General features: G+C 39.8%; 1 protein-coding gene across 4 annotated transcripts in view; it reads right to left on the reverse strand.

Moving 5' to 3' along the window:
• Window positions 1-22,632, reverse strand: part of ARNT2 (aryl hydrocarbon receptor nuclear translocator 2) — a 267,900-nt gene extending 245,268 nt beyond the window's left edge. The window contains exon 1 of one of the 4 annotated variants that reach the window (XM_078151115.1): window positions 22,318-22,632. In XM_078151115.1, the coding sequence (XP_078007241.1) occupies window positions 22,318-22,348 (31 nt within the window). In that variant the 5' untranslated portion in view covers window positions 22,349-22,632. The remainder of the gene's footprint in view (window positions 1-22,317) is intronic. The other 3 variants (XM_078151114.1, XM_078151113.1, XM_020965854.2) reach the window with 3 other exon arrangements.
• Between the last annotated feature and the right edge of the window lie 3,378 nt (window positions 22,633-26,010).

A 26,010-nucleotide genomic window follows, 5' to 3' on the forward strand; every position in this document is an offset into this window, starting at 1 on the left:
ATGACAGGATATGACAGAAGTTGTCTTTTTCAGCCTGTAGTGTACAGATTCTTAAACTGGGTCTACACAAGAATAGCAGGAAAAGCCTGGGGTCAAAATATATAGTCTTGCAAGGTTATAAATTTCATCTGTTGACAGGATCACTAGGCTAGCAATAGGTCAGCGAAAAGAAGTGAGCATAGTATACCTGGCTTTCAGTAAGGGAAAATACTATGTCCACAGACTCTCTCAAGATATTCTTGGAAGGAAAGATTGCAAGATATGGGCTGGCTGATATTAGAGTAAGGTGAATTCAGAGCTGCCTAAATGACCAGACGTAAAGATATCTACAAAGTTCTACAGGGCTCATCTGATGGCTCTGTTCTGTTGAACATTTTTCTCAGTAACTTGGATGAAGGCAGAAAGAGTATGATTAACAAAGTGGCATATGATTTGGAGTCAGAGAGAATATTTAATACATTGGCCAATACAACTAGGATGGGAAAAAGATTTCAGTCATTTAGCCCAACAGTAGGAGGGGAAGGAAAGAGAATAAGCATTCATATAACACCTACTATGGGCCAAGCACTGTGCTAAAAGCCTTTTCAAACATTATCTCATTTGAGGCTCACAATGACCCTAATATAAAGTAAGCACTATTATTCTATTCATTTTACAGGTTAACTGAATTGCCCAGGGCTACACATTAAGGCTGGATTGTAGCTCCTGTTTTCCTAACTCTAGGCCCAGCATTCTATTCACTGAATCACCTAGCTGCTTCCATAGCTATAACCACAAATACATGAAATATTGAGCAAAAGCCCTGAGTGAATGTCAAGCAGTTTAGTGCACTTACAGAGACAGCATGCTCTAAAATCTGGAGACTTGCTCAGAAAAGCTGAGCTAAGTAAAATATTCAGGCCAAGAACAAACTTAAACCACTTTTGTGCCTCATTTTGCTATGATACCCCCTAATCCAAATTTCCAATAAGTTATAATTATCTATTTGGAGAAGTCCCTGGGCTTTGGAAATGTTTTTCAGAGTCTAGCCAAGATCAAGAAAGAAGGCCCCTATAGAACAGTTCCAATAAATTTATAAAGTTGGTCAAAGGCCCTACTTTGCCTCCTCAACCAATTCTAATGCTCAGAGATCCCACGACATCAATGAAGAAGACATCTCACCTATCACCCATCACTCTTCTAGAACACCTGGAAAGAGAGAAAAACTGGTGAAATATACTGGTGAAATATTATATTATTGATTCCAGTCTAAGATGCTGAGAAGCCATCTGGTGTCACCACCCCTATACATTGATCTGAGAACGTAGCTGAAATGGCTTGTGGAGCCCCACTCAAGACACAACCTAGGAAAACCACAGCTCCATCCTGCTTTCCTGAGGCTTCTATCAACTGTAAAGAAAATACCCTTTGACAAATTTCATGAATTAAGAAATTTAAGTTTTATTTATGGGCTATAACATGGCAGTCAAAGAAGCTAATGCAATCTTGGGCTCCGTTAAGAGGGCAGTATTCAGAGAAATGCCCTGAAGCTGCCCACATGGCAACAAGAAGACCTGAAACCACACCTCACAAAAACGGATTGAAGAAACAGAGGCTATCTACTCTGAGGAAGAGAAGATGTAAGGAGGACATGGTAGGTTTCTTCAAAAACCTGAAAAATTCTCAATATAAAAGAGTAATAGATTTGTTCTGTTTGGCTACATAGCAGTTCTAGGAAAAACAGAAGGAATTTGCAAAAAGGCAGATTTTAGTTCATAGTATAGTAAAGATTCCTAATACTTAGAGCTACCCACAAATCATCTTCAAGGCAAGGATGGTCACTTATCAGGGCTGTTGTAAATAGGATTCCCACTTAGGCAGACTCTGAGGTCCTGTCTGACTCTGGGATTCTCTGATTCTACATGGGGTCATCTTTATGATGCTTATTTAGATAGTTCAGCATTTGTAGGCCCCTATTATTTATACATATAATCAAGTAAGTGTTCATAGAAGTTTATAAGTAAACAAGTAAACAAGCCGCAGTAAATCCAAGAGACCGCTTGGCTACATCTAGATATCTAGATCTGGATCTAGATCTAGATATCGATATGGATAGCACTTGCCCCTCTCTACACCCCATTTGAATAAGGCTCTGCTTTGATATTGCTAAATCACTCATTCACTTATTTAGTTATGGGTCAAATTACGTGGGTTGACTATCTACATTGGCCTGAATTTACCCAGCAATTGAGAATGTCCTGCTTTTGTCTGGGATAGCTCAATGTGGCTTGAGTTAGGAAAACATGGAGAGCTTTGTTTTTGTCTGAGGATTGAGGAGGTGAAAAGGGAGGTATGAGGCAGAGTCAAAGGTCACAGACTCTCAGAACTAGAGCTGGAAGGGCCTCGGAAGCCATTTTTGTTGCACCTCCCCTCAATTTACAGATGAGGAAACTGAGACCCTGACAGGTAAGTGACTCTGCCCCAGATCACACACAAGGTTCAGAGGTGGGAATTTGAACCTAGGAGGTCTCTGATTTTAGAGTCAGTGTTGCTTCCCAACTGTACCATCCTTCCTCTTGAAGTACTCATTTAACTAGAAAAAAAAATCCAAATGAAACTAAGCATCTAACGTAGGATATGCAACAGTGGCAAAGAAAGGGACAAATCAGACAGTAATTAACATTTGAATGAAGATCCCAGATCGTTAATTACTATCTGTTTCAGACATTCCATATGAGCAACTTACCTGAAAAACTTTTCAATTTGTATGTTAGTAAAGCTGGTAATTAAATTCTTCAGTTTCCTATTGACTTCATTAGAGATATGATAATTTTTACATGATTTGATTACATTTACTTTATTTGTCATATATCTTTGTCATTTAGTTGAAGAAAGAGTTGATTTTAAATGCTTCATTAAAAATCCTCTGTCACCTGTACTGAGATGAGAAGCCTAGAATGTTAGAGCTGGAAGGAGTCCTGAAGACCATCCAGTCCAACCCCTTCCACCTCTACCTCCACCCCCCAGCCAGGTTTCCCCCAGCCTCATCTGACACAAACTGAGGCCAAGAGAAGTAAAATATTTACCCATGGCCACAGTGGCAAGCATGAGCACCAGGCATAAAACCTGTCTCTGATCTCCCAAGCTCAGCATTTTTACCAAAGAATATTTGAAATCACCTGTATTCAAGCATGTCTAAAATTCCAGGGTTTAATGCAAAGTGGTACACCTTGTCGATGATAAGATAGCATTTTAAACCATGTGCTGAAGAAATTTTCCTGAGAGGTCTTGAACCCAGGTCTTTCTAGCATCAAGGCTGGCCTTCTATCCAACGCTACTCCACTGCCTCTATTATAATAAAACCATTCTGCATTTGAACAGAGTATAATATTTTTGAAAGATCTTTCAATCTAATTCAACAAACGTTGAGTCTACTATGTACAAGGCATAGCCTTTCATTATGTCGCTTAGTTGTCAAACAATCCAGATGAGAGATAGATAGGGTTCTGGGAACAATGTCCCTCTACAGAGGAATAATGAATGGGAGGTCATGGTCAAGAACAGCTCAGGCTGATAAAGCATAGATGACTTATGATCTGCACCAGCAGAGGGGGTACCCACATTGATAGAATATAAGCTTTAAAGTAGAATGTGAGCTCCCTGAGGGAAAGACTGTCCCATTTTTCATTTTGTTTTTGTTTTTGTGTTTCTAGTGCTTAGCATTGTACCTGGTATATAGTAGGCATTTAATAAATGCTTCTTAATTCACTGACATGATTGTGGTTATGCTGAAATGTTGATGTACTGGGAGTACTCACTATATTATATAGACTATTTTCTATGACATCTAATAGGATCTAATCTATCTATATCTATGGAGGATATCTAACAGAATATATCTAACAGGAATCTAATAGATTCCTGTCTTCAATGTTAAAGTTTAGGTTGTGGTGCACAGATATGCTGGAGCCAGCTTGGAAAGGCAAGATCTGATTGTTGAATTTTCGGTGTAAACATTTACACCTAGGAAATCCACAAACACTACAGATCAGGGCTTAATGTATTATTTTGTTGATTGTCTAGACCTAAGAAAGTGATGGAGGAACTGTTAATAATGCAGCTTAAGCCTAAAAATGTGTTGTACAGACAGCTGGTTGTTAAACATTTACCACCATATTTCTGTTAATGGGTCACAAAACATTTTGTGATCCCATGACTTCATGTAGCATTTCCATTTCCCAGCCAAGTTAGAGCAGGTTCAAATAAAAAGTGGAAAATATAAAATTTGACAGTTTGGAATAAAATGGTTTTAAGTAGTATATTAAAAACATCACTGAACAGAAAGTCAGGAGACCCATTACTTGTCCTATCACTCAAAGGTTTCATCACCTTTTCCAAGGACTCTATATATCTGGTACACTTTCCTTATCTGTTAAAAAAAAAAAGTTGGACTACTTGATTTCTAAGGCTCCTTGTAGCACTTAAGGTACACTGTTTTGCACCAGGCAGATGTTTAATGTTTGTTGAAATGAATTTCAGAACTTGAAAAAAGATCCCAGGACTCTATGTTTAACTATGACAATACATCAAAGACCTGTGATTTCCTTACTATGGGAGCTTCTTTTATCCCAATCCATCTATAACTTAATAGTCTTAGAGAAGCTAAGTGACTTACCTCAGTTATATAAGTATTGAATGTTAGAGTTGGGAAAGGAACCTAGGTTTTCCTGATTACACATCTGGTCCTCAACTCACTATATAATACTACACCTTCTGTTCACATGAAACTTTTATTTAGATATTTGATGGTTCATTTCTCTACAATTTTATTTTCAATTTAATACAATGCTAGCTGACATTTATCTAATGTTATAAGGACTTTACATCCTTTTTTTTTTGGTCAAGGACTTTAAATTCCTTAAGTTATTTGACTCGATTTTATAGAAAATGACAAACCATTTTTCCAAAATAAAGTGTAGATTTTTTAAAGCTATAAAGAACATATCCTTAAGATTGCATTCCTTCTGCTACTCTCTCCTGGTTTTCCTCCTGTCTACCTAACTGCTCCTTTGCTGGACCCTCTTCCAGGTCACAGCCTCTAACCATAGGTGCTCCTCAGGGTTCTGTCCTGGGCTCTCTTCTCTTCTCCTTCTATACTACTTCCCTTGGTGATCTCATCAGCTCCCTTGGATTTAATTATCTCCTGTATGCTGAAGATTCTTAAATCTACCTTTCCTGCCCAGTCTGTCTACTGATCTCCAGTCTTGTATCTTCAACTGCCTTTCAGATATCTCAAAATGGATGTCCAGTAGACATCTTAAACTCATTAAATCCAAAATAGAACTCATTATCTTTCCCCCTAAACCCTGCCCCCTTCCTACCTTCCCTATTACTGTGGAAGGTGATACCATCTTCCTAGTCCCTCAGGCTCACAGCCTAGGAGTCATCCTGGATTCCTCTCTATCTCTCACTTCTCATAACCAAGCTGTTGCCAAGGCCTATCATTTTCACTTTTGCAACATCTCTCTAATGTGCCCCCTTCTCTCTTCTGACACTGCCTCATCATGTTGTGCCTTGATTCCTGCAATATTGCGTCTGTCTGCCTCAAGTCTCTTCTTACCCCAATCCATTCTCCATTTAGCCACTAAAATGACTTTCCTAAAATACAGGGCTGATCATTTCACTCCTCTACTCAATAAACTCCAGTGGCTGCCTGTTGCCTCCAGGAGTAAATACAAGATGCTCTGTTTGCATTCAAAACCCTTTATAACCTAGCTCCTTTCTACCTTTCCAGTCCTTAAACCTTACTGCCTGACACAACACATATTCTTTGATCCAGTGACACTGGTCTCTCGGCTGTTCCATGAACAAGATAGTCCATCTCTCAGCTCTGGGTACTTTTTCTGGCTCCCCCATGTCTACAATGCTATCTTTCTTCCACTGCAACTACTGATCTTGCTGGCTTCCTTTAAGTACCAACTAAAATATCACCTATACGAAGCCTTCCCGAACCCTTCTTAATTTCAGTGCCTTCTCTCTGTTAATTACTTCCTATTTTTCCTATTTATAGCTTGCTCTGCTTATAATTGTTCGCATGTTGTCTCCATTAGGCCATCTTTTGTCTCAGTTCTTACCTAGCCCCTGGTCACTGAATGCTGTTGCTCCCAATGAACTGAGACACGGGAAAGACTTTAATTTAGAAAGGCCAACCCCAGCCATCTTGACTTTTGTCTCATCACTGGACTTTGATGACCCTGGAGGAGAGTGAAGCTGATGACTTTGAGAAGTTCTGCCTCACTTAAATTCAATTCATACGAAAGACATCGTCCTTGTGATGTCACCAGGATATCACTGGTCCTCTTTGAGAAAGAAGGACCAACAAAGATGATGACAAGCTCCATGAAGGCAGGGAATATCTTTTGATTCCTTTTGCATCTCAGTGCTTAGCACAGTGCTTGGTACACAGTAGGTGCTTAATAAATGTTTATTGAATTGAATTTTACTTTATAATGGAAAAAATCACTGGATTTGGAGTAAGAAAAAGTTTATTTGAAACCAAGCTCTGCTATTTACTACCTATGTGATTAGGGGGACATCATTTCTGGGTTTCCTTCTCTGTAAAATGGGAAGGAATCCAAGGAGATCCAAGGCCCCTCCTACATCTAAATCCCATGACTAAGGGGAAGGTAAAAGGGAAAGGATAGGCTGTGTAATTACCCAAAAGCAGGCAAGGCAGATGGGAACACATTATTCAGAAAAGCCCTTCAGCTCTTCCCATTTATACATGGAGGACCCAAAGTCTTTAGATACAAGCTGCTTTTCCCAAGCTAGAAAAGAGCTCGCACATTCGATCACTCTTATTCACGGTAATTATTCTTCTTTTCACAGCTTGCCATCTCTTCATTTGGGTCTTCCTTATTCCAAGTCCACCAAACCAGACCTTCTTCATGAGGTTGTCTTCAGAGCAATTTCTGTTTGTTATTAGAAAGAAATCACTTACTGTGGCCAGTTCTTCAAAGTACTAACGAGATCTTCAGAACCAGAATCCTGAACCATATCAAGTTATGGTAAATGATCCCAGATTAGGCACCATTTTAAATGGCTAATATAATGAAAACATAAGTAATATCCCTAAAATAAGCACATTTCTTGCCATTTTTTTTTCATTTTTAGCCAGTTCAAGGTATATTAAGAGTCTGTCAGCCTCAGAACACTAGGTCAGCTTCAAAGGCCAACATTTTCTTTTCCTCTTCTGAGAACAAACGGAAAGTCCAGTGGCCCCACTGTTTTCTTTCTCAGCTGCCAAAACCCTGAGGTCTACAGTATAGAATGCCTAGCCTTCTCTTGTCACATCTTTAAGGAGACTTTATCTCTAATTTCTCCTGTTACAACTTAATGTCACCGGATCCAATGAAGTTCCCTACACATGGCAAACAAGTAGGTGCAAAGCTTTTTGACAGCAGATATGAGGAAAGCTGGAGAAGTTGAATAAAGGCAGTCTCAATTTTTTGTTGATTTTAATTTTGCTGCTGATTCACTGGTGCCTAAAAAGTACCTATAATTTTCACCTTTGTCTTGATATATTCAAATTACAATTGGGCCAGTATTAATAAAGTGCTAGAATTAGAGCCAGGAATACATGGGTTCAAATCCTGTCTCAGACACTTACTAATTATGTGACCCATGACAAATCCCTTACTTTCCCTGAGTTTCACCTGTAAAATGGGGATAGCAATGGCATTTACCTCACAGGGTAGTTGTAAGGATAAAATGAAAATACATATAAAGCATTTAGTGAACCTCTGAGCACTACTAGCTACCATAATAATTATTACTACTTTTATTACCTTCAGTATGACAATTTATTGCAAGGGGTCTTATCCTGTAATTCATTAACTTTTTTTAATATTTTGAAAACTATTTCAATATAATTGGTTTCCTTTGTAATTCTATATAAATTGTTTTATGTATTAAAAACATGTATGCATTAAAAAAAGGGTTCATAAGCTTCACCAAGGTGTCCAGGACACAAAAAAAATTAAGAATCCCTGATCTATTGATAAAAGAGCATAACAAAGTGGCAGCTAGATAGCATAGTGGATAGAGCAGTGGCCCTGGAGTCAGGAGGACCTGAGTTCAAATTCAGCTCAGACACTTATTAGCTGCATGACCCTGGGCAAGTCACTTAACCCTAATTGCCTCAAAAAAATTTTTTTTTTAAAAAGCATAATTACAGCTACAGTGGCCATAAGAGTAAACTGTTATTTTTTATGTCTGTTTTGCAGCATGGTTTCCAATTAGACATTTGTATCTCCAGTGCTTACAGTGTCTGGGCAAATAATAAGAGCTTTATAAGACTGACCGAATACAGCAAAAAGCAGGGGCTGGCCATATCAATAAATAAATATCCCATGAATTTGGGTCTTCCTTATTCCAAGTCCACTAAACCACGCCATGTTCATGAGGTTGTCTTCAGAGTAATTTCTACTCGCAATTGGAAAGAAGTCACTTACTGTGGCCAGTTCAACTGATTCATGTTTTCAAAGCATTAACTAGATCTTCAGAACCAGAATCCTGAAACATCTCCACATTTGAGGTTTATGCAATCCCAACTACATGCCAAGAGAACTCATCCACTGCCCCTCCTCTAATATACTTTGGAGCTCTCCTCCCTTCCTGAACTGTAGGCATGCGTTGCCTATACCTCTTATATAGCACCTATACTCTGTCTCTCAAGTTCCACAGTGGGACCCTTAAGGCCTGAACCCATACTTTATAGTTCTCTTCATGTCACATAGTTCCTCATACAATGCCTTACACATAGTGGTACTGGAAAAACACTGAGCAAATAGAACAGTCACAGGAGGTTCAGATTCTATTCTTAGGAGGTACAGGATACAGGCTGAAAAAGGCAATGAGGCAAAGAAGAACATGCTAAAGAGTATAGGCCTGGTCAATATCACCAATAAATGCTGAATGTCTGCCAAATATCTTTTCTCCTTGTGTGCTAAATTATAAAAAGAGGAAAGGAGGAAGGCATAACATATGTGGAAATGAATGTGATATGAAAACAAAACATAACAATAAAGAATGTTCAATTATTTTATTATTTATCAGAGAAAAAATTTTTTTAAAAATGAGAAGGCAGTAATACACCTGTCTGCCATTCATGGATCTGTAGATAATCATAAAGTGTAAGTTGTGACATGATGACACATCATCATTGCATTAGTACAGTGTGTAGTAACTATTTTTTAATGCCACCAAATCTACCAAGAACATATCAATCACCGTGGTGAACATTTTGGGTGTTTGGTGTTCCTCTGAGACTGTCAAATTCTATTCCTAGAAATCCCAAAGCTTCCAAATCAAGGAATGTATCTCTAATGACCTGTTCCCACTCCAGTGGTGTTTCAATCAATGTTTAGAACCCCAAAATGCTTGGAGCTAAATCTGTCAACGTTATAATTAGCACTGGCATTCAATGCTTTAAATAAGTGGGGGAAAATTGCACTTCGAAAAACACATAAAATCAGCCACCTCAAACTGGTCCATGCAAGTGTTAACTGGCCTAAGAAAACTGAAGCCAGTTTCTGCTACAGCCAGAGCACAACCAGAACAACAAAGGATACTTTGAGGTCTGGGGAAGTCCACAGAAGCAGATAACAGTTCTTCGTTTGGAAAAGTTTTGCACTTTTAATTGAATTTCTTAAAGGTCAGATCAGCAGTCTGGGAAACAAAAAAGTTCTTTGCTGGTCTGTGAAGGACTCAACCTTGAAACTTTCAAGCCCACATCTTTCCCACTGAAGAATAACAATTTTGAGTACAATGAATGAAGAGGCCCATTATGAAAGAGAACAGTAGCAAGTGTACCAAGAGTATCTTACCTTCTTCTGGAAGAGAACAAAGAACAGCCTGATCCCCAGGGCCAGCTACTGTGAATGGCAAACCAGAGGCAAAGCACTGATTGTGTTTAAATTATAATCTGTGTGGTCTAAAGGGAGGATTGAATGATTTAAAAATAAATTGTCGTCATTTTTTTTACAAGGCTTCTATTGGAACTTAACTATTCCACCTAATATGGTTTTAGATGTGTCAATAATTGGACTAAAATTAACTATTTCATTTCCAGTAGACACCCACCCCTTTATATGGCCAGTCAAATATATAATTTCCAATTGATTCCACCTTGTGACACACTGAAACCAGGAATCTAGTGTGTAACAACCCAGTGCTTTCAAAAAGATAAGATGTTTTCCTATCTAGAATGATTACACTTGAAAAATAATGTGCTCTCAAAAGAGAAATCTCTCAGAAAAGTGGTGCAGTTCAGAGAGGGGGGAAGGAAGGAGCAAAGGAGAAGTGGAGAATGCAATGAAAAAAGTGGTGGATTTTTAGCTGGGAGATCTTGGTACACATCCTCACTGCCACTTAGGGCAAGGCACAACCGCTCTGGGCTGTAGTTTCTTCAACTGTGAAATGAGGGGTTGCATCAGCTGCCCTGGAACTTTCCTTCCATGTCTAAAGCCAGGATTCCATTCTACAACAACTGATATTTAACTATATGGTTTTACAAAGTGCTTGACAACTGTTCTATCATTTGAGTCTCACAACAAGCCTGTGAGGTAGAAGCTGGAGGTTTGGTTTGGTTTGTCTTGCCCTGGCCCATGATTTCTTCAGTGAAGGGAAATCCTGGAGAGGAAGAACAGTTCTAGAGATAACCCCAATAAGAGAAGCCCAGAGAAGCCAGGCTATAAATATGCTGAAGGAGGAGTTGAGGGGAGCAGATAAATAGGGAGAGTCATGTCAGTAGAATTTTAGCTCTTTTCCCCTCTTTCCTGGTTCCTTTCTCAATGAAAATCCCTAGCTTCTGGGTAAGGTGTTGCTCAAAGATCACACAGCATCGCAAAATCTCAGAGGTAGAAGGGATCTCCAAGATCATCATGACCAACCCCTACCAATCCTGTCTACGACGTAAATGACGTGTAATCACAGCTTCTGATAGATGATCTCCAATGACAGGAAACTTGCCACCTCATGAAGCCAACCACTCTACTCTGGAGCAGTTATAAGAGCTGGGAAGTTCTTCCTTATACCAATATCTGCCTCTTTCCAACTTCAAACCCATTGCTCCCAGTTCTATCCCCTAAAGTCTGCTTTCTCTTCCATGTAATAATCCCTCAGATATTAGAAAATAGCCATCACATTCTCCAGATTTCCTTTCCCCAGGATAAAATCCTTAGTTCCCTTCGATCTATGCTAATGCTCTCCTGAGAGCTTCCAGTTTCATTACCATTCTGGGAACACTCCTATGAACAAGACCCTAGCTTATCTATCCTCTCTAAAATTTGTCACTCAGACTCAAGCTTGATATTTCTGTTTCCCTCTTTCTACGTATGCCTTGCTTGTAAACAGCTTCTGGGAGAGGTATGCAGAGGCCCTGTTTCATGTAGGTTCTGGGGGGTAATTTTTGTGTGTCCAGAGATGCATTTGGAAGGTCTGCAGGAGTTCCAGTAGGTAAAATACCATCATTGAATTGTTCATTGTGAGGCTCAAAGACTAGCTGATTAAAACAAGTGAGGCTGAAGTATTAATTACATAGCCCTCCTGGGGAATATTTATTTCTCCAAAAGGGGAGTCAGTAATTCACAAATGACTCTCCAATTGATGAGACTGGGAAGTATGATCTGAGATGAAGTCTGGAAACCTGTTGGTGCTCCTACAGGGCCTGTCACCTCTCTGATCCACCTGGGAGTTAAAGACAAGGAATCAGCTTTCTCTTTAGTAGCCTGCAGCCACCAACTATATATTCTGCAAATGACTCGGCATACTGAGGGACATATTAAGCACAAGAGTCCCTGCTGGGAGAGAAGGTATCAGCATAGCAACTACTCCAAACCACAACTGAGAATCAAAAAAGATAAAAGTCTCGCCCTTCTCATACGTGTCTTTTCACAGAATCACAAAATGTTAGAGCCAGGCAGAACCTTAAAGTTCGTGATGTCCAACTCTTTTTTTTTTTTTAGGCAAGGCAGGTAACTACCATGGATCTGGAAAAAGAAAAACATTCTTAAGTAAAACAGAAAATGGTCCATCAGAAGAAAATTTATATTTGTATTCACTAGTAGCAAAAAAAAAACTTAATGAAAAAATAGAAACAAAGTATCTTTAATGTTGGGAAAATTAAGGAAAGAAACCCAAGCAAGAGAGCAAATCAGATGCTTCTCCAGAAAGTGTGCCTCACCTTTCCCACAGGGAGAGCAGCACAAAATATTGCTTATATTTCTCAGACTGGCCTCATAATTCTGAAAAAGAGTAAGCAATGAGAGCAGAGAGGGAGGAAGAAACTTTCAACACAAAAATCAAGGTACAACAATGGTCTGGGACCCTCAGGTAAGTCTTTCCTTTTTTCTATCTGTGTCTCACTCTCATGCTTTGACAAGAGAAGGAAGTAGGACGTGGAGAATGGGATTGATTCTCCTATGTCACATAAATTGCCTTATGTATTTTTTCCCATAACAGTGAACTGTTCTGGGCTTAGCAGGTAAAACACCAAGGAGGAGTTGGTCAGCTATCAGAGGGTCCATAACATCAGTGCTGCCCCCTTAATGCTACTACCTTTCCAAACCAACTTCCTCTTTCTCTCAAGATGGCCCTCACACCACCACCCCATCTCTTCAATAAATTAAATAATTTCAGTTAATTTTAACAAATAAATTTAATGACCTCTGTTGGATGGGGGAAGGAGGGACACTTTTAATAATCTTGGTCCTTACTGTACTTTTGCTTAACAAATCCATAACGTAAATTGTCTATAGAACTATTTACAGCACGATACAGTCCAGCTTCTAAAAGATATTCTCCTTTATAATAGTGAATGAATAATATTGTGTTCCTTTGAGATCAACTATGTATAGAAATTACATAGCAAAGCACAATGATTTAAAACACTGGATAGAAACCCTCTTTATTATTCTTGAGAACAGAGGTGTCAAATACAACTGGCATGTGGTACCCCTTCCCTCAACACTCCTGACAGAGGCCAGAAGCAGATTAAAATGTAATTAGAAAATATGTAATGAAATAAATACAAATACAATAAAACATAGGTAACATTACATCTTAAAATCAAGTCAAGATATGTCCCCTTGCAGGGATCCTTTACATATGGCCCCATTTCTAGATGAGTTTGACATCATTACTCTAGTACACTATTACTAGATTTTAAGCCCCTTGAGGGCAGAGAATGAATTGTTCCATTGCCTTATCTCCATTAGCATTATGGCTTTCACAATAGGAAGGAAGCTTAATGTCTTTAGTAAACTAAATTCACTAAAGAACAGAAAACAGATCAAAGTGTCTCTTTTAGAATCCATCTATGATGGCCTAGTTACCCAAGCACCCAGAGAGGCCCAGAGCACGAAGCTTAAGATAGTCTAATACTAAAGTTAAGTAATCATTAGATGAAATCTTGAAAGCAAAAAATAAATCAGAGATTTATCAATAATTTGATAAACTGCTGCTGTGTAAACAAATAATCTACAGTCAAAATTTATTTTGTATATAGAATCTTTATTGACTATTTTGACTCTCCTTGGTCCTAATTCACAGAACAACTGGCAAAATTCGACATCTTTTTGCACGATAAACAATGACATGTGGTTTCACATATTATCATCAAACCAATTCATTTGATCATATGTATGATAACAAAAAGCAGCTGGGTAGCTCAATGGATAGAGCGTCAAGGCTAGAGTCATAAAGACTCATCTTCCTAAGTTCGAATCTGACCTCAGACATTTACTAGCTGTGTGACCCTGGGCAAGTCACTTAACACTGTTTGCCTCCATTTCCTCATCCTTAAAATAAGCCAGACAAGGAAATGGCAAATTCCAGCATCTTTGCCAAGAAAGCCCCAAATGAGGTCACAAAGAGTTGAATACTTCTGAAAAGAATTGAATAACAAAATGACTGGTTAAAAAAAAACACAGCAAATTCATAATGAGTATTCACTTTCCTGCAACCTGGTAGCCCAAATGTTTCTCCTGACCACAAATCAGTTAGTCAGTCAATAAGCATTTATCAAGCACCTACTGTTTTCAAAGTAGAAATTTATTTCCCCTGCTAGGAAAGGGATGCTCCTTACTCTCTAAAACTGGATAGGAAAAATTGTGGAAATGCCTGTGCTGGCTAAGGCAGCAGGAAGTATCTTTAAAACTTTGAAGAAATAATCAGTTCAAGGGGTTCTAAAAAGATCCGCTTGAAGACACAAGAAAAGGATTGGCAACAAAGATGTGGCCCCTGGTTTTTTATTAAAATGGTCTATTCCCCACAGCTTCCTTCCCCTCCCATACTATTTTCCACCTATTCTGTGTATTCTTATATGTACTGATCATTTACACATTGTCTCCCCAAGGAGAATAAAGGCTCCTGAAGCCTTTTGTACCCCTAGCCCTTAGCACAGTAACTGGCACACGGGGAAGAAGTATCAAGGTGAGCTTATTAGGTCATTGGGGTGGAGGAGGAGAAGGAGAAGCAATACATGTAGCATAGGCAAATGTGACGCAGAACGCTGGATTTGAAGTTAGAGGATTTGGGTTGGAACCCTGACCCTGCTGTTTACTTCCTGTGAAATCTCTTTGCCTTTACATCCACCCTTTAAGCCCACCCTTCTTATGAACTTCCCTCCTTCTGTCCACCACCATCCGGCCAGTCACCCAAACTGGAAGCTCAGTGCTATTCTTCGAGTCCTTCTTATCTCTAATTCCACATAGCCATTCAGTTACCAGATCTTGTTGTTTCTACCTGCACAACATCTCAAGGATTCATCCCCTTCTCTCCATTTAATACCCCTCTTACTTTGACCATTTGGATAGCTTCCTAACTGATCTCTCTCTCTGGAGTCTCTAGTTACATCAATCTATTCCCCACACAGATGCTCAAGTGACTTTCCTAAATCACAGATAGGATCATATCATTCTCCCACTCAAAAAATACCAATAGATTTCCTAATGACTCTACGATAAAATATAAACTCCTCTGTTTGGATTTTTAAGGACCTTAACCGCCTAGGCCTAACCTTCCCCTTCCCAGTCTCACTTTCTTTTCAGCACTCCTTAGCCCAGCCATACTGGCTTTCTGGTTTTTACTCATACATAACACTCCCATCTCTACTCTGGTTGAAATGCATTCCTCCTCAATTCCAACTCTTAGAATCCTTTCTTTCTTCAGAACTTAGCTCACATGCCCCCTTCTAACATGTGGGTTCTTAATCTGGGATCCACAAACCCATAAGGCACACAAAAGTAGATTTCAAGTGGTCCATGAACATGTATGGAAAAAAACCAGATCTTTATTTTCACTAATCTCTAATTGAAATTTGGCATTCCCTTCAATTATGAATGTAGACAACAAACACTGTTCTGGGAAAGAGTCCATAGGCTTTACCAGACTGCCACAGGGTCTAGAACCCTCAAAATGTTAAGAACCCTTGCTGTAACATGATGCTTTTTCCCGATTTCCCTAGCTGCTAGTGCCTACCCTCAAAATTACTCTGAATTTATTTTATATATGTTTATATAAAGGCATGTCTCTCCCAATGGAATATGAGCTGCTCAAAGGCAGAGACTATCTTGGCTTTTTCTTTGTATCCCACATCTCACACATAGTGAGTGTTTAATAAATGACTATTGATTGATTGACTGGAAGTGATTTGGGTTTTCAAATCTTTATTAGCCAGTGAAGTGCCAGCTCAGGCAGGTTCTACTCCACTAGAAAAGTTTCAGATATGTTCCAAGGATAGGATGAATCTGCTTTCCAAAAACCAGTCTCTCTAGGGATAAAGAGCTTAATAACCAGGCTGGCCACTTGCTGATGAATTTTTGGGCCATGTCAAATCATGAAGCAAAGAAATACACATGAGAGTCCTCAATGTTGTATCACCATCTTCAGCAGTGATGGTGGCAGAGGTGCAGAAAAGAAGTTAGAGGCTGGAAAGAATCACATGGGTATTAGGTGATCTAAAAAACATTAACTTAACCATTGATACTATGAATGTGGTATCTTTAATGACCAGTGAATAGATATACTGTAAGAGCAATTGCATCATAACCATCCTGACTATAACCAATTTGCCTATAAATGAAATCAAAAGACAAAAAGGAAGATGAAGCTAAAGTGAGATGAAAGGAGGGTTCTTCACAGTCAAGGCAAGCCAAAAAGCATTTAGTAAGTGACAACTATGTGCTAAGTGGTGGGGATACAGAAGAAAGAAAAAGATAGTCCCTGCCCTCAAGAAGCTCACAATTTAATTGTGACAAAGTGCCATCAACTACATACAAACAAGACAGGTAGAAGAGAGGGTAGAGGGCTGATGTGTATACAAATTCATATGGAATAGCATTCCAGATCTAGAACTGGTATCTGAAGAGATTTGTATTAGGCATTTTTAATCAGATGCTGTATCTGTATTTAATGTTCTTATACCTGAGTTATTTCTTCTGTAAAACCTAATATACCATAAGAATATACCAAAAGAATTCAAAATAAAAATCTAGAGAACAGATAGAATTGATGTAAAATTAGCATTCTTTATTTCACTGTGATAAATCAAGAGGGAAAATTTTATATTTAATCTCAACAAGTACAGTATCTTCAAATACTCTTAAAACATACCTTTTGTCATTTTGTTAAAATATATACACATTCCTCATTGCTCAGGAAAAATTAAGTAGGATTGCTCTGATTACATGTGTTTACCTAAGATTATCACTTTTAAAAATCTGAATCATTTTCCTTTTTAAGATTGCAAAATGGCTTAACTTTCAGCATTGTAAAATGGAAATAACCCAGAATTTGAAGTTTTGCCTCATTGGGCTTCAGTTTACTCATCTATAAAACCAGAGAATTATATTAGATAATCTCTAGGGTCACTTCTTACTCTAAATCTATCATTCTATAATCAAAAATATTTATGAATACTAGCCATTTGAACAATATCCTCTTGTCAATTATAGCATTTCATTTTTAGACTGGTTTACCAGCTCTTGGCATACCTTTACCATTAAAAATAATTAGGGATAGAATCTCCAAATATATTATAAAGTATAATGGTGAGAACACCATGAAAACCAACACGACATAGCTCTAATGCTGTAGTTTAATGAGTGAACTGGCCTGAAATGCAGATAATCCAATTAACAAGAATATAGTCAAAGTCATTTTCGTAAACTAAATCATTAAACATTTTGTAAGACTCTAAGATAATACAGTATTGTTGTTGAGGTGTGTGGCACAAATCTCCCTCTCTCTAAAAAGTCACTGAATTATGTGGTCACCCCCACAGAAGGTCATAGGTGACAGTGTTAAAATGTAAATGTGGGGTCTTGAGTATTTCCAGTGCTTCAGGGAAATCTACAGGGGTTGCTTTTAATATGCAAATGTGCAGTTACTGAAGGGAGAGAAAGACAGAGACTGAGAGACAGAGACCTGTCCTATCTGATTTGGGGGGCAGAGGAGCCTCAGCCCTGCTAGGGGAGTGGGTGATGACCACTGTCAGAGCTGAGAACACTAATGCATGTTTTCCGAAGAAAGTAAAGAGGTGTGTGAGGGAGAAGAGGCCGGTGTTGTGGAGGCCTGGCATACAGGGCAAAGGAAAAGCAGTATCACTAGGGATAGGACAATTATATAAAGGAGGGAAAGGCAGGGGATAATCCCCTAGAAGATATGTCACAGACCAGAGGAAAGAGATAACAAAAAACTACTCAATGTGTAGAAGTTTTCATCCACGGTACCAAGTCATAGGAATATATGCTTTGCACATAACATATACTCAACCAGTCTAGGAAACAAGTTGAGAGAAGGATGATCATTTTAGCACTAGAAAGGACCTCAGAGGTCATCTAATTTACCCCATTTCACTTTAAACAGAAATCAGAGAAGTTAAATGACTTGCCTAAAGTTATACAAGTAGGAAGAGGAAGAACTAAGATTTGAATCCAGGTTTTCTGACTCTCAAGACTGGGGTTCTTTCCACTGAACCATTGTGGGGAGTAGAAAAAATAGAGAAGACAGCAGTTCTGATTTTGAATTGTGTCTCTGAACCTTGCTACCAGTGAAACTTTCAGCAAATCACTTACTCTCTTTAGGCCTCAACTTCCTTAGCTGCAAAATGAGAGAGTCAGACTGGAGGAGCTCTAAGACCCCTTGTCACGCAGTCTTTTATTGAATTAATAGCAAGGAGGGCCTACACATCTCAATGGCAAGGAGCCAGGCTTCCTCAAGCAGAAGTCAGAAGCAGTGTGCCTGTGCTTGAGAAATGATCTTACTCTTCCAATGACTGAAAGAGAGGATGAAGGCCCAACCTGTGGCTGAAGGGTGAAAGAAGGGTGAGGGAGACAGGAGAGAAATATAAGCCCGAGGATGAGGGCTCAGACCAAAGAGAAGTGGCAATAAGAATACCTAGAAGGGACAGTCCAATGCGGCAAGAGACAGGTCAAGCCAGGTGAGTAACCAAGACTTCACGGAGCTTCATCTCAACTGTATAAGCCTGCTGTAGCTCACAATTTCATCACACCACAGTGATCTAGTTCGACACTTGATTCATCTATGTGCTAGAGGGAAGTAGGCAGGACAGAAGAAAGAGTACTATAGAATTTGTCAGAAAGATGGGGGAAGGAATGGATTTAAGGCCATGGTCTTTGTAGAGAGATCTCTCCCCCTCCCATTTCTTCTCCCATAGAAATCAGCATGAAAAAGCAAAACCAAAATTCACTTATAAATCAGTCAGCCAATACTTATTGTCTACTAATCAATCAGTCAAAAAGTACTTATTAAATGCTTGCTATGTACTAGACACTAGAGACACAAAGAAAGACAAAAATCATCTCTGCCCTCAAGAAGTTCACATTCAAATAGGGGAGAAAACATGTAAATAACTAGGTACAAACAACACACACAGCAGTAGATAAGATTGCCAGGCCTGGAATCGGGAAGACTCATCTTCTTGAATTCAAATCCTACCTCAGATACTTAGTGGCTATATAAGCCTGGGCAAGTCACTTTACCCTGGTTACCTCAGTTTTCTCATCTGTAAAATGAGCTGGAGAAGGAAATGGTAAATCACTCCAGCATCTTTGCCAAGAAAACCTAAATGGGTCACAAAGTAGGACATGATTAGAAAATGACTGAATAGCAATCGCAAAGGAGAAGGCACTAGTAGCTAGGGGGACTGAGAAAGGTGACATTTTAAAAGAGTCTTGAAGGAGGCCAACGAAACTAAGGTAGAGATGAGGGAGTAAAGCATTACAGGCATGAGGGACAGCCAGAGCAAACACAATGAAAGAGTGGGCAAGGGATGGCAAGCAGGCTAGGGTAGCCAGACTTTAGAGTGCATGGAGGGGTATAAAGTGTAAAAAGACTGGAAAGATAGGAAGAGGTTCAGTTATTAAGAGTTTAAATGTATCATGAAGGAGATTCTACTCCACCTTAGAGGTAGCACTGAAGTTTATTGTATAGGGCTGTGACATGGGAAGACCTGCACTTTAGGAAAATCATTTAGGCAATTGAGTGGAGGATGGTTTAGAGTGGGGAGAAACTTGAAGAAAGATGAGTTAGAAGGATATTTCAATAGTCCCAGCAAAAGGTGATAAATGCCTGAATAGAGAGAGAGAGAGAGAGAGAGAGAGAGAGAGAGAGAGAGAGAGAGAGAGAGAGTGGCTGTGAGTGGAGCGAGATGCTCTGAAGGTAAAAACAACAAGATTTGGTAACAGATTGGAAATATGGGTAAGGAAAAGTGAAGAGTCAAGGATGACAAGGTTATGAGCTTACATGACTTGGAGGATGGTAGTATCCTTGACAGCAACAGAAAATTTCAGAAAAAGGGAGGGTTGGGGTCAAGGGTTGGGGGGAGGAAGGGAAGATAGTGTAGTGAGCTACTTTTTGGACATGTTTAGTTTGAGATGCCTATGGGACATCTAGTTTAAGATGTCCAAAAGTTTGGTGATGTAGGACCATTACTGAGGAAAGAGATGACAGTTGGATATATAGACCAGGAACTTATCTTCATGGAAATGATGTCACCAAATAAGATAATATAGAAGGAAAAGAGAAGCGGATGTAGGAAAGTGCCTTGGAGGGATGGGGTGGGGGAACAACTCACAATTAGTGGACATGATATGTATGAAGATCCAGCAAAGGAAACTGAGAAGGAAAAGTCAGACAGTACAGAGCATTGTCATGAAAACCCCAAGAAGAGAGTATCCATGAAGAAAAGGCTGTTAACAGTGTCAAAAGCTGCACTATATTCAAGGCACAATGCTAGGCACTGTGAGGGACACAAAGATGTACAAAACATAGTCCTTGTCCTCAGGGAGGTTACAATCTAGATATGACAATAGAGTTCTATGCCTCATTTTGTCCCAAGGTAAAATCTGAATCTCTTTTTCTCCTCTTTAAATCCATATTTAAATTATGCCACTTGAGGCTAATGAATTTCACCTATGGAAAACTGAGAAATTCAGTTGTGGAATCCAAACGACTGAATAAACATATTAACTTTTCTACCTTAAAGATTCATTTCAGTTGTTATAGCAAGTGATAAATGAAAATGAAGATGATATCCCAAAAGAATTTCTTACTGTTATATATGTAATACTTATGTAATAACCCACATGATTTCTTACAGATCCAAGATACAGAGTTCCTCTGATAGCAAAAAGTGAACCACAGTTAGAAATACATTTGATGCAGATCTTAAAAGACCGGGGTTTTAGGCCCAGATCTACCAATTACTAGTTGTGTGACCTTAACTAAGTTAGTTAAACCTTCTGAGTTTCACTGTAAAAATGAGTAGGTTGGAATGGATGATTTCTAAGATTTCTTCCAGCTCTATGATTTCAAGCGAAAGTTGCCAAGTGCTTACAAACTGTATCATAAATTTATACCAGGGCTCAGGTTAGTTAACAATAAATATTACAGTTGATACTATCTATACTTGAATTGAAATTAATATTTTGCATCTTACAGTTGCAGATTACTATAGCATATGAGATTTTTGTTTTAAAAAACTTAATAAAACTATGAAGTAATGCTCTTCTGTACCATAAACTGTCCTTGAGACTTTATCCTCATTCCTAACCTGAACCTGTATTAGTATTCAAATTCCCAAACTCACTTTTAAGAAGATTTCCACCTTTAATAGGTTTTTACGAGACTATATGTTCTTTGAAAGTGTAATAAAAGTTAATCAGAATAAGGGATTTCAAGTTTGTTACCAGAAAACTGGTTTTACTGAGCTGTCCAGCAACCAAAATTCATTAGGCACTTTTCAGGCCTCCTGCTAAAAGGTGATGCTCCAAGTAACACAACTTTTCTATTCAGGAAGTAGTCTGAAAGCCAGTCTCCAACAGGTAGTGCACTTTTACAAATACACTATTCTCTCTCAGCCCAAACCCAAAGTAGGCAGATGTTGGCACTTGGTTGTGAAACAATTTCTTTTTCAAAATCTACAAAGATCAATCTGAAGGTCTTCCTGAGCTCAGACCTGGTAAGGCAAAATTAAAAATATCTGGATTGGGGAGAAACTCAGTGCCTTGCTTTTAAATTATGATCATAATAGTAACATTTATTTTGTGTCTAATATCACTGTTACTATCACCATCACCAGCTACTGAGGAAACTTACTGTGCTCCAGTAGGAAGAGAGAAAAGAAGCCCAGGAGTTGAATATGAGCCCTAAATTTGTGTATCCATGATCAGTGCCCACAACAAACAGTACAATATAACTCCCAACCTGATGACCAATGACTCAGGCCGATTGGGTTGGGATCTCTAAGATTCAACTGTAGAGATCATTCCTTTGGGCTGAAATGGAGCTGAGGGCAGGAGGAGAAAAGAATGGGCCCCTTTGAACCTGGTGGTTGCTCCTGGCACCCTACCATCACCACACACACACACACACACACACACACACACACACACACACACACACACACAGACCCCTTGGCTTTTCTCCCAGCCAAAGATGCTCAGCAGAGTCTGGGCTCCACAGTACCTTCCTGGTTCTTCCGGGCCCATCCTGGGGACGTTTCTGATGTTGCCGTGGCTAGTGGGCACAGGGTGACAGGCACTTCTAGCGACGGGCTCGGGGCTCCGCTCACTGCGTGTGTGCTGGGGGGGGGGGTTGGAGGGACGGGGAGAACGGGACAGTACCAGATGCTCCCCACCCGCTCCCCTGCCCCAAGGGAAGCGCCCCCTCCGTCGCCTCCCCCCCCAAACTCCCCCAGTAGGGGTGGCTACGGTGGCAGGGGTCGGGAGGCACAGGAGGGGTTAGGTTACTCACCCGAAGGATTGACCGCTGCCGGTGTTGCCATCTTGTCTCCAAGAAGAATTTAGAGCAATTGCAAGGAGCTAGGGGAGGGGAGGGGGCGGGCCAGGGTGGGGAGGAAGGCGGAGAAGGAGCAGACTGGATGCCCCGAGCGTAAAGGGACTGAGGCCAGAGGCGATGCAGACTAGCACCTACACAAAGGGACAAGAAGGGAGGCCAGAGCGCAGCGCAGAGCACAAGCTAGGGCTCCCCACACCCACCAGCCGACCTCCCTCGCCCTCTCCCCCTCGGCGCTGCGCTCCGCCCAGGCCCAGCTCTAAGGCTGCTGCTGCTGCTGCTGCTCTTCTCTCCTCTTCCTTCTCTTCCTCCTCCTCCTCTCCCCCCCACCCCCTCTAGTTCAGCCTTTTGTCGAGGAGAAGGAAAGCAGTCTCAGATCCCCGCGTAAAAATGCCAGCCTCTCCAAGATGTCTGAGCCGTAACACCGCGAGATTTGGGGCTGCATGCATTAAGACCCCCAAAGTTTGGGACCGCTTAGTCAAACTGCCCCTGAGAAGACTGTCCTGGTGGCAGAGGATGAAGAGCCAGGGGCCGCCTCTCCCCCTGCTAGAGCGCGCTGCTGCCACCGGTGGCCCAGTGGCGGAGAAGGGGCGCAAGAGAGTGAAGAAGGCAAGGCAGAACAGAGGGTGTGAGGGGTAGGTAGGGAGAGGTTTCAGGTAGAAAGGCCACGTAGAAACAAAGAGGGAGTTGCCTGGTGCCTAGCGCAAATGACCTAAACCCATCAGTCCTTGGTGAGCTGTGGGCCTAGGAGGATTAGCAACACCCCCCTCGGCATGTTGCATGATACTACCATGAAACCACTCCATGTGTGGTGCCCAGCAGCTGTACACGATCTACCAGTATTTCGATTTTGAGATGTCTCTGTCATCTTTCTTTTCCCCAGAAGGTATTTCTGATGGCGACAACCTAGTAGGACTCCACAGTGTCTCTCGGCATGGGTTAAAAAAATGTTTTTTAAAAAAGGCATTAGGATTCAAAGGGAGACACAGTCCTTAGAATCCTGGTGATGGGGAGAGACAGAATTGAAACAATGGCATCACAGTCCTAGCCCAATTAGCATGCTGCAAGCTTCTGATAAAGTTCACATCAGAACACATTCAGTACCAGAAAACAGCCTTTAAAATGACATCATGGCTCTGATTTAAGGCTACCCAACACTTGCACATCCAGAAGACAAAGTTAATACCTACGGACTATATTAACAGAAGACATACTGTTTCTCTCTCTTCCCACAGCATCCCCCCCCCACACACACACACACTCTTAAATCAGTGAATTTCAAGGTTGGAAAAGAGTCAGACATCATGCAGTGGTTATTTTCCTGTTCAGACTGGTGAGTGCAGTAAAATTCTAAAACTTTAATTCTGAATTACTTGACTTTTAGAAGTACAAAATCATTGCAATTGCCACATTTATACCAAGAAGCTAAGACATGATGAAATGCACTAGTATTCTTTAAAGTACAAATAAATATAGTCATGGATAGGGCAGCCCTGGGCAAGCCGTTTTACTTTTCCAGTCCTCAGTTTCCCCATTTATCCAGTGAGAGAGCTGGACTAAATAATTCCCTTGCTTTCTAAAATCCTGTGATTCTAGATCCTGATTGCTGGAAAGAATTTCAATGGGTTTGTCAGGGAGTTTGACTGACCATGTGTAAAAGAAGCCTACATAGCTGAGTTAGGAATATGTAAATGGCATCAATCTGTAGAACTCTTGCCAAATATATATGTGTGTGTATACATATATGTGTGTGTGTGTGTGTGTGTGTGTGTGTGTAAACACCACCACTACCCCCAAAGAAAAATATATTTGAGACAGAAAAGCATGTTTCTGCATGTAATCATACTATTACTTGCTGTTATTTTCTGAAATAAGCAATTTCCTTCAAAATGCATTTGTCAATATCGACCAGGGCAATAGCTAGCATTCAAACTCATTGATTCAACACAAATACTTAGTATATACTTAGCTCTGTAGTCGACGTTGTGAGAGAAAAAAAATAGTATATAACACATAGTCTCTGCTTTCAAGGAGTTTATAGTCTAGTTGGAAAGAAAAAAAAACATGTAGTTCTTAAATAAAATATCCATACTTGGCAATACAGGCATGCATCACCAAAAGTTATGAATCATTGTTTCCACAAAAATATAATGAGATGAAACAATGTTTCAGGGGGCAATTAGTTCCATAAGAAAAATGTTATGAATGGAATAGTAAGTACACTGACACTTGGCGGGAGTTAATGCTTCTTTGGATCAATCACTGGTATATAGATAAAGGCAATCATCACTGGTACATCCAGTGACAAGCTGAATGTTGTTACAATGGCATTTGGTTATAATGCATTAATGATTTTTTAAAATGGCATCAAACTAAGGCAATATAATGACAACTGAATGGTACAGACAAGTACTAAGAACTCAGAGAAGGGAGAATTTCTTTGGGCTGAAGTAGTTAGAAGAGGCTTTATGGAAGGGGTGGGATTTGAACTGGACTTTGAAGGATGAATAGAATTTGGAAAAGAGACAAGGGCACAGCAAAAGCAAAGACAATAAATAAGGCATATTCATTGAAAAGACCACGATTAGACAACAAGACCATAAGACTGAAGATAATGTAAACCAAACAGTTTATACCCTATAGACCTTGCTGATAAACATTTTGCGTTTCCCTATATATACTTATATAGTAAGGTTGAATTAGCCCACAGAGACCATTCCATGGAACTTGCTAAAAAATCCCATTCCTCGTTTCCATCCATCATGTAGGAGCCTTGGGGCCACCTTCTGGGGCCTCAAATCCAAAGTTCTCATATACTAAAATGATGAAGAGTTCTCTTATTGACTGTGGAATTGAAAGAAATGACCATTCTTTTAGTTTTCTTTATAACTACAAATGGTGTCAGAACCATTTAGAGTCATTTCTCAAGTGGGGTGAAGAAAAAGAGTTATTTGTGCTATCACATCCCTTCTCCCCACAACCTTCTTCCCCTACCTTAACTCTGAAACTATCCTATCCTCCCTGACTCCACAAGCACATGGCGACTTCAGCACATGTCCCATTTAAACAAGCTTGCTCCTGAGTTTGGACTACTTCTTTTGTGTTTGCTCTTTCCTGATCTTAGAGGGATGAGTTCCTATCCCAAAGTAAACATGTCTAGGTTTTGAAGTAACCTCTTGAATTTGAGAGATTCGGCAGTCCCATCAGGTCAGAGCTGAGTGGTGGTAGGGGAGGAATACTTAGCAATTACTCCAGCAATTTTGAAAATTTCCATCAGCAACAGAAAGACTGGCACAGGTCTGGCCATTTTATCAGCAGAAATGTACCGGGATTTGTTTAGTCAATGAAAAGCCAAAGTGAAATGTAAAATGCTTAATTAGGAGTTCTTCAAATTGCTTTATGATTGGGTAGGGGAAAAGTATGAACCTCTTAACAGATATAATAATAATGTTACTGAATCCTGCTTTACATTTGTTTTTTTGTTCAAATACATGCTTATATGTCCTGTATGTCACATTCCTTTTGTATGTAGCAAAAAATTACTTGTCCAAACCTGATTCGTATTGTATATTGGTTTCCCTTTTATTCCCATCTTAATTGGGGAAATCTTAGATGTTAATGGTAACTAAGCAATAAGTAAAATTGTCCCCA

Source organism: Phascolarctos cinereus, unplaced genomic scaffold, assembly GCF_003287225.1.
Source record: "Phascolarctos cinereus isolate Bilbo 61053 unplaced genomic scaffold, phaCin_HiC Scaffold_3;HRSCAF=262, whole genome shotgun sequence".
NCBI lineage: Eukaryota > Metazoa > Chordata > Mammalia > Diprotodontia > Phascolarctidae > Phascolarctos > Phascolarctos cinereus.